The 10,149-nt window shown below is 35.2% G+C and overlaps 1 protein-coding gene across 1 annotated transcript; it reads left to right on the forward strand.

Annotated features, from left to right (window-relative positions):
• The first annotated feature begins 2,980 nt into the window (after positions 1–2,980).
• Positions 2,981–4,962, forward strand: LOC126706432 (scopoletin glucosyltransferase-like). The gene has a single exon (XM_050405882.1). It carries the CDS (start codon positions 3,251–3,253, stop codon positions 4,727–4,729), a length of 1,479 nt encoding a protein of 492 aa, XP_050261839.1. The 5' UTR covers positions 2,981–3,250; the 3' UTR covers positions 4,730–4,962.
• The last annotated feature ends 5,187 nt before the right edge of the window (positions 4,963–10,149 follow it).

Here is a 10,149-nt window from a genome sequence, read left to right on the forward strand (position 1 = left end):
GAGTAGGTGGTGGGTTGTTTGTCATTTTGGCTTTGATACCAAATGATGTGTCCTAGTTGGTTTAATGGAATGGTAGTCTATTCGAGACGACTAATCTCCAAGAATGGGGAAAAGGAAAGAAAATTTTGGTTTAATTCTCTGTTGCCTCTTATTCATCATGATTCCACTTAAATACATACCAAATAACCATAACTAATAACAATGACAGCTATTCTACTTTAGTCACAGCTTTGGCTAAACTATAACACTTATCCTAGATAAAGATAACAATCTAATAACAAATGATAATAACAAAAGATAACAGCAACCTAATCTCCCAGTTACAAGCAATTGAAGGAGTCCTCTATTAAGTTAAACTCTTGGAGGCAGAGGCAATCTTTTTAGCAAATCCACAGGTACTACTCAGCAGGTGAATGTAATCCAGACACAAGGCTTTGGGACACAACATTCTAACCCCTCATTTTTAATTCCCCCAAATTGGAGAGATTTGGAGGGAGAGTAGAGCATAAAAATACTTGACCAAATGAATTACCAAATTTACCTTACCATATTAACAAAATTACAAACTATAAAAAGACTAATTATTCCCATCCTTTATTTAATTTTAAAAACATCCAAACAAGGTGGAGGATAACTATTTCCCTCTACTCTCCTCTCCACTACTCTCCTTAACTCTCCTCTTCCTCCAAACTTCCATACATAATTAGAGTCTTTGCATGGAATTAGGCAAATTTTAGCTAAATTAACTTAAAAAGTCACATTTTCATTTGCAGACTAGTCCATTTTCTACTGTTACCAACACCAAACTTTATTACATTACAAATTGATTTGGTATCAATCACACAAAGGTAAGTTACATATTTATTTATTAGATGTTGGTGTGACAGTAATTGTGTTCATTATTACCTCTGTTTTGTGCGGTGAAAACACCATCAATTTTATGTTATTCTAGATGATGGTTGTGTCGTGCTAGCTAAACTCAAATCAAATCAGCCTAATAAAAACTTTCAAATTGGACGGTATATATTTGGGTTAGATTACGTTCTTAATACAATTCCTAAAAGAAGAGGCATTGCCAATCCGGGAAAAAAAATCCATGCAATTAATAATATTCTTTAATAACTTTTCGATCCCATTGGGTTTCATTTCATCGTGAAACCACACGCATAGGCGTGACAAGTATTACTCCAGTCCGGGCCAGTTGCATCCAGTCAATTATGATCAACAAGTTGGAAGAGTTTATGTGGATAGTGTTGGGTGCAAGTTTTTAATTATGTGGGTAGGAGGAGAATTTAGTGTTTTGCTTTAAATAGAGAGGTTATGTGAATGCAAGATATGAGTTAGGAGAACAGAGCAACTATTTCATTGTAATTTTATTCACCGTTTTTTTTTTTTTTAAATTTTTTTTTTTTTTTTACATAACTTTACATCTATTTATAGATGTATTAAGTCGGCTAGAGTACTGCACAACTTACTTCTAGAGTTTGTTGGAAATTACTCCTTGAATGACACCTAGCATGAGAGGTGTCTATATGCTTGTTTCTTCAATTTCATTTTGCTGCCCTTAATTCTTCACTTGGCTAGATTGTTGACATCCAGTTGACACTTAGGGACCCACTTGTCAATGGCAAATTACATTTTAACATATAGGAGTATAGGAGTGTGTAACAAGAAGTCGGCATCGAGAAATGAAAATCATTGCGTTGCCAGTACCACTAGGAAGAATCCAAAGTTTTCTTTCTCAAAACCTTGTGGGCTAATATACATCATATTCATGTCAAACAAATTTCTCATATCCGTAGCGGCTCCAGCATTTTTTTTTTTTTTTTTTTTTCCGGTGGTTATTAAGAAATTTAAATTATATAAAATTTAATAAATAGATAACTTGAATATATCAATGCCACCAAAAAATCGCAAAAATACATGAAGTAATACAATTTTTTTCTACTAATAAAGAGAAAAATAAAAAATAGACTGATAAGAGATAAATTGAAAATTGAGAATGCTAAAATGAGAGTAATAAAGTAAGAGAATTGAAATAATAACAGAGAAGAGAAAGAAAAATGGATGATATTTGCTAGAACTGTGAGTTGATTTGCTAAGGAGAGCAAAATTATTAGGACTGCAAAGCTAAAAAGAGCATAACTGCTAGCACTGTCAAGGAGAACTTATGACTAAAATATTTTTCTTGAGTAATTTTTTTCAAGGAAAAATGAAATTAGAGATTATTTTTAAATAATATGTTGAAAGAGTTACAAATTTAAATGATTATTATTTTTTTTTCTTTTTGAATAATTTATTTACTTTATGTTGTTTGGTCTAGTCTTGTTTTTATTTGGGTTATTTTTGTTGTTATTTGGGCTATATTTTTTGTTGTCATTTAAGGGTTGTTTTTTTATTAGTTTAAGGGGTTAAGGATTATATTTGAGGGGCCAAAATTATTTTTGGAGTAATGTTATATCTACAACATTTAAAAAAAAAAAAAAATTTATTCAACAATTTGTTAATAGTGGGTTAAAAAGTGATGTCAAATATTGGGCTAAAATTAGAATTAGTAACTGCTTTCCACTTATCATATAAGATTTGTTGTGAAATTATTGTAAAAATATTATGAATGTAGCATTACTATCATTTTTATTGAACCAAAATTCTTGTAAATCTCAAGTCAGGGTGATCAATATTTTTATTAGAGTGGTCAAAATATATATATGGCAAGACTTAGATGCTGTTCCTTATGTTCCCATTTTCAGATTTTGTCATGTGGTTTTTTTTACATAAGATAGAAGTGTATTTTTAGTTAGTAATGCAGCTTTTTTCTCATGAGATAAAAGTGTATTTTTTAGTTAAGTGATCACATGTCAAAATTTTAAGAGGGAATCTAAGAAATATCACTTAAGGTATTAGACATAAGTTTTGTTTATTCATATATATATATATATATATATATACACACACACACATTCTTTGGTAAGTGAAGGTGGTCTGTGACCACCTGAGTTACACAGAGTGGCCGCACCTAACATTGCAACGAAGAATCTAAAGTCGTCTTTCTCAAAACCTTGTGGGCTCCTATGCACCATGTTCATGTCTAACAAATTTCTCGCACCTAAATTTCTCTTACCTAACACTGAAAGAAAGAATCCAGAGTTTTCTTTCTCAAAACCTTGTGGGCTACTATAAACCATGTTTGTGTCTAACAAATTTCTCATACCTTACATTTATAAAGTGAAAAATATAGCCTAGCCTAATAATGTCTCTATTTCCGCCTATTCCTGGTGTCATGGGTAGCAAAAGTCATCAACCAATTCACGTATTCTTCTTCCCTTTGATGGGCCATGGCCACCTGAGACCAACTATAGACATGGCCAAGCTATTCGCAGCAAGAGGTGTGAAGGCAACGATTGTTACTACTCCTCGCAACATGCCTTTAATCTACAAAACTTGCGGCGTCAACATTGATATCCAAATCATCAAGTTCCCGGCTGTAGAGGCTGGCTTGCCGGAAGGATGTGAAAATATTGAGTCACTGACTTCCCTAGAAATGGTTCAAAATTTTATCAAAGCCACTAAGATGCTCCAACAACCTCTCCAGCAATTACTCCAAGATCACCAACCTAGTTGCCTTGTTGCCGACGATTTCTTTCCATGGGCAAATGATGTTGCAGCTAAATTTGGAATTCCTAGGCTTGTTTTCAACGGGACCAGTTTTTTCTCTTTGACTATATGCCATGCTATGAGACGATATGAACCTCACAAGAAAGTTTCATCTGATTCTGAAGTTTTTGTCATTCCCAATTTTCCAGGGGAGATAAAGTTGACAAGGAAACAACTGCCAAACTTCACTCAGCAAGAAGTTGAAACGGACATTACCAAGTTATTGAAAGAAGTTACGGAAGCAGAGTTAAGTAGCTATGGGGTTGTTGTTAACAGCTTCTATGAGCTTGAGTCGGATTATGCAGATTTCTATAGGAAGGTTTTGGGAAGAAAAGCATGGCATATAGGTCCAGTCTCACTCCGTAACAAGGGTGCTGAAGATAAAGCCCCAAGGGGAAAGGAGTCTTCTATTGATGAACATGATTGTTTGAAGTGGCTTGGTACAAAGAAACCCAATTCCGTCGTTTACATTTGTTTTGGGAGTATAGCAAACTTTAGTGATTCAGAAAATTGCTTTAGTGATTCTCTGCTCATGGAGATCGCAATGGGTCTTGAGGCTTCTGAACAACATTTCATTTGGGTTGTGAAGAATGGCGAAAATGAAAAAGAAAAAGAAGATTGGTTACCTAAAGGATTTGAGAAAAGAATGGAAGGTAAGGGACTAATTCTAAGGGGTTGGGCACCCCAAGTGTTGATTCTAGCCCATGAAGCAGTTGGAGGATTTGTGACACATTGTGGGTGGAACTCGATCTTGGAAGGAGTGAGTGCAGGGGTGCCGATGGTCACATGGCCTATGAGGGCTGATCAGTTTTACAATGCGAAGTTAGTGACTCAGGTACTGAGAATCGGGGTTGATGTTGCTGCTCAACAATGGAAAAGAATGGAGGGAGATACTATCAAAAGGGAAGCAATTGATAAGGCAGTGAGGCAAATTATGGTGGGTGAAGAAGCAGAGGAAATGAGAAGTAGAGCCAAGAAACTTGGGGAGATGGCAAAGAGGGCCGTTGAAGATGGGGGATCTTCTTACTCTGATTTGAATGTTTTAATTGAAGAATTAAGGTCTCATTGCCCTTGACCTTTGACAGAAGAAATTGCCAATATGGTTATTTCGTCATTAAAAAATAAATGGGGATTTACCCTTGTTTTTTTTGAGAAAGCGGGATTTACCCTTGTTGGTTAGTGTGTGTGAGTTTTACCCACTTAATTATTCTTCAATAATTGTAGGTTATGGTCCTAAGAAATAGGGATCAATAGTCCAACTAGAAGTTATAATACTATAAGTTGGAGATATGTGTCCACTTACCTACTCTTTATTTATGTTTTAACTTTTAGATTATTTGCATGATATATTAGGCATATTTTAGCTAAATTTAACTTTGAAAAGTCACTTTTTCCATTTGCAAACTTGTCCATTTTTTACTTTTACCATCACTAGACTCTTTTTTTTTTTTCCTCACTACATTAAAAAAAAAAATTATTTATCTACTCAATTTCTACTAACTATATAAAAAGAGCCAATAATTCAATTAACAATAACACTGGTTTAGTCAATTTGGTGAGGCCCCCCCCCCCTCTCCTTTTTTCCATAGTACGCCGGTTTCGTTTGTGCTCTTTTTGTTTTTTCTTTTAAATATTTATATGTTTAGACACAGTATTGTTATATTGATGCAACAAATTCTTACAATATTTTCATAAATTTTGAGGTGTCAATTTTTTATAGGTCAAAATAAAATAATAAAATAGGAGACTGAGATCAACCACAACTGAAAATAAATGTATTTTGAAAATGTTAATACATCTTGTTGTTGTCACAATATTTTCACAATTGCCAAGATCTCTGTTCCTTATAGATCAAAATAAAATAAAATAAAAAGAAATGCTAAGTCCATAACATTTTTACAATAATTTCACAACAAATGTTATGTGGCAAGTTATTTTTGATGGATAAAAAATTGATATTAGTAGTTGATAGGCCAAAAACATATTGACCCATTGTGATGATTTAATTGATTAATTAGCCATGTTTATTAATTAATCAAATTAACATGCAATGTACGTGGTAGCACAAACAAATTACCAATTAAATTAAGTATGCAGCAGAAATTAAATTAACATGGTGATTTGTTTACGAATGGGGAAAACCTACACGACAAAAACCCCACCGGGTGATTTTAAGATCACCACTCTCGAAAATCCACTATTATCAAAACAAGCGGTTACAAGTAAAGGAATCTCAGTACCTTGTACTAACCTACAGTTGAACCCTTACCCCAATACCCAATTGGACTTATTCTATAGTGATAATCTTTCCTTTTCAATGCATTGCTCCTAGTATGTGACTAACCAATTGCGCGGATCCCAATACGCGACTTAATCACCAACTTGAGAAGGATGTTGGCTGCAAAGTTCTTCAGTTAATCACACGATTAAGATCATGAAGTTGCTTGGTCACAAAACCCTACAGTGTACAAACATAGCAGCTTCTTTAAGAGAAAGATGAACTAGGGCAAACTAGAATTCTGGTCACACTTGTGGAATTGTGCTCTTGTACAACTTGTGTAACCATTTTCGGTCCTCAAAATAATCCTAATATATGTTTAGGGTTGTGAGAAAAGAAAGCCCAAACATACATCCACAGATTGGATTGAAATTAGCTCTGAAAAACTGAATTTTATAAACCTCAATAGATAGCCATCTATCGAGCTAGTTGTTGAGTCACGGGCTTTAGCAGCTTTTAAACCTCGATAGATGCTAACTGTTGAAATAGCTGTCAAGCTTTAAAATCCAGCACTTCATTACTTGATTCTTGGACAGATTTGCATGGTTTTAACACTTGAACTTGAAACCTTATTTCTTGAAGTATTAAACACATCCTAGATCTACCAAATTACAAGTAAAGTGCATTTTGTCAAAGGATTAGCCAATTACATAAAATGTTTACATATGTTCCTAACATGAATCATATATGTTCTAACAATCTCCCCCTTTGGCAATCTGTAACAAAACCAGAACACACAAATGAGATATGAGAGAAGTCATAAATCACTTAACTCATATTCACTTGTTGAATACATTAAAATCTATAATAACACAAACTTTTGAAAAAATTTGCAAGAAGAGAGTTCATGGCAAGAAGACTTTGATAACTTGTATTTCTGAAACACTTTAAACAAAACTCATAATGACATCTTAGTGTGAAATAGAAATATAAGATTGCATACAATAAATAAGAAACATGTGTATTAAGAAAGAAAAGAAACAACACATGTAAAGATAGGTGAAAGAACTGTAATAATAATCTTAAATGTATATATATCAACAAGTACAAGGTTTGCTATCACAACATGATCACAAGATCTAAGATACATGAACAATGAATCTAACATAGAAAGAAGAGAAAAAGATACATAAAGTCCTCACTACATCCCTCAATATAAACACTCCCCCTATCTCCTAAACTAGCCCTCCCCCTATGAGTATGACTACTCTCATCTCAAAACTACTCCCCCTTTTTGTCACGAGTGACAAAGGGCAAGTAAATGAAGTAGACATCTCATCATCAGTAGGTCAGCCATCATCATCATCCTTAGCATCATTAGCACTACCGAAGCCATCACTCTCATCTTCAGATGCCTTGGGAGAAGAAGCCACTGTGTAACCACCCATCACAGCCTGTTGTCATGCGATACGACTAACACGGGTGTTCACGTGACACAACTTATCACTGAGAGTGTCCAGGCGAGCATCTATGCGCACAAGCTGTGTCGTGATGGCCCCAAGTGTCACTCCACCCGCTGAAGAAGAACGAGTAGAGGTGGATGGAGCGATAGAAGCTGGAGGTGCGGTTGTCTTAGTCCGAGGCTGCCTCGAGTGAAGCTGTGTAAGACTCTGTTTAACGGTAGCGGCGTCAATGGCACACATGAAAGTGAAGTGGGGAGACTCGGGATAGTAGACAGAAAAGTGGCAAAAGAGTCTCGTGATAGCAGAAGGAGAAAATGAGCTTATCACGAGTCGCCGTGTCCTTATAGACATCTATAAAGGAGAGTATAAAGTGTGAAGGGAAGTCAATAGTGAGACCCTCAATAAGGGATAACAAAAACCGAGCACGAGACTCTGTGATAGTGTTATAGTGAGACAAAGGATGAAGAATAAATGTCATCACCATGTTTAGGATTCTCGGACCTTTAGCAAAGGCCAAGCATGAGGTGTTTTGAAGATCACCCCATGAAGAAGGTGTCTCATAAAATAGAGATGAGAGTTCATCTTTGGATACTGTCCTTAGATGCTCATAGCTAGGGTAGTCAGGATGCGCTACCCTAGGCACGTGTAGTAACTCGGATACAATACCCAGAGTAACTACCATGTGTATACCCCGAACGCGAGTGACAAACTGGGGTATAGAGTAATCAAATCCGTGCATATTGGAGTAGAACTCTTGTATGATCACGGAAGGGCATGTGGCCCAGACGCCATAAAGTGACTCCCAACCCCGACTGTAGATGACAGTGGGTAGGTCAGTGTCAGAAAAATTTGATAGAATGACTTGGCATTCCGAATGAATGCTCGTGAGAAGTTCTCAAAGAAGTCCGATTTGGCCTTCTCATCACGGAACCGGATGTGAGAGGGAGTGGGGTCAGATGGAGAAGAAGAAGAAGATGCTCCAGAATGAAGAGGGTTCTGGGACGGAGTAGATTTACGTTTAGGTGCAATGATGCAACTAACGTAAGAGGAAAAGAAAGAAAGGAAGAGAGGGAGACAATCAGAAAAGTACCAAACAACAAATATATCAAAATATATAGAATTGATGGTACGTATGCATGAGAATGCATGAACATGTGACATGCAAATATAAATTCATCATGGGCTCAGCCCAATCCAAACCTATCAGCACACAGCTTTGCAACAAATATAACACACATCTATAATGCATGAAAATATTGTTATAATACAAATGTGATGCAATGCATAAAGTTTTGAACTTATTTTGACAAAACCCATCCCAAAAATTGAGCAAAAAATTCATTGATTTTGAAAAATTAGAAAATATCCCAAAAATCCCAAAAGTTAGGTCAACCATATGAAATGCATGATGAAGAGAGGGATTAAAGACCGTGCTAGTGAAGAAAAGCAAGATTAAGGTCAAAGAATGCTTGGGAATGAAGTTTGAAGTGAGTGAGAGGTGTTTGGGAGGTGAAAGACATGAAGCAGTCGAGAGAGATTGAGGAAATGAGATTTGAAATCGCGAGGCTTCTTTATATAGAAACTCTATAAAGCTCGATCGATCGAGAGCTATCGAGCTTTAAAAATGCGCCTTTTAGCTGTCGAAGCAGCTATCGAGGATCTAATAAGAGGTTTTCTCAACAGAGAAGCTTGATGGATCGAGGTAGCTATCGAGTAGCTATTGAGGAGAAAGAAAGTTACTCGATTGATCAAACTAGCTATCGAGAGCTGTCGAGAATGCGATAAAAAGAAGCTCGGGTCTCAATAGATAACTTATCTATTGAAAGCTATCAAGAAGCTATCGAGATTGCTAAAAAACAGTTTTTTAAAGGAGAGAAAAACACAAATATGAATGCAATCAAGTATGCTACTCAACCAGAGATCCAAACAACTTTTAAGTTCTAAAAAACATCTCTGAACATGAAAAATGTCAAGCACAAAGATCCCAAAACACACACATACACACTAAACAAGTCTAACAAATTTTATATTTCAAAAACAAGTTATAGCAGTTTAGTGAGCATACATTAACACAAGTATGTGATGGCTAAATCACATTGTACCTACACATGTATCAAAAGTAGCAAAGAATATTGCGTGTTGTGTGTGAAAAAACATCGCAAGATTGCATAAGTGTCTACACGTTATGACGATTTGAGATATGAGAAAATCACTTTAACTCACACACAATCATAATTGTTTGATGAGAACTATCACATTCGAGGTACATCCTATAACTCCCACATCTCATAGAATGCACGCTTGCAATCATATATAAAGCATTTTGATATTTTTGCTTTTATTTTTCTTTGCATATTTTTCTTTTTAAGCAAACCATGCATGGGCATATATGAGAGAGAAAATAAATACCCAATTATGTTAAGCATTTGACATTCCATTTTTGCTATGCCGAAGCATATAAATGTCATTTCATGATTGGTGGGTAATAGTGGTGAGATAGTTATTTATGCCTTTCTCTTAGGATTTTCTAGTCCTTCCCGTAAAAAAAAGTAATACAAGTGTTAAGTACAAGAGATTACTTAATGTTACTTATCACAAACACGAGCCACAAAACTCACTTGCTTAGTTATGCATAGAGATGCTCATCTAAGCTACAAAAGATACAAAGTTTAGAAAACTTTATTTCAATGACCATCTAAAACACAAGTACCAATGTATACAAACACACACTATTTTTGTATTTTTCTGATTTTTCAAATTTTTTTATATGAAAAACAAAATAAAGAAAAACTGAAAACAAAAAAACAAAAACAT

The sequence above is a fragment of the Quercus robur genome, chromosome 11 (assembly GCF_932294415.1).
Source record: "Quercus robur chromosome 11, dhQueRobu3.1, whole genome shotgun sequence".
NCBI lineage: Eukaryota > Viridiplantae > Streptophyta > Magnoliopsida > Fagales > Fagaceae > Quercus > Quercus robur.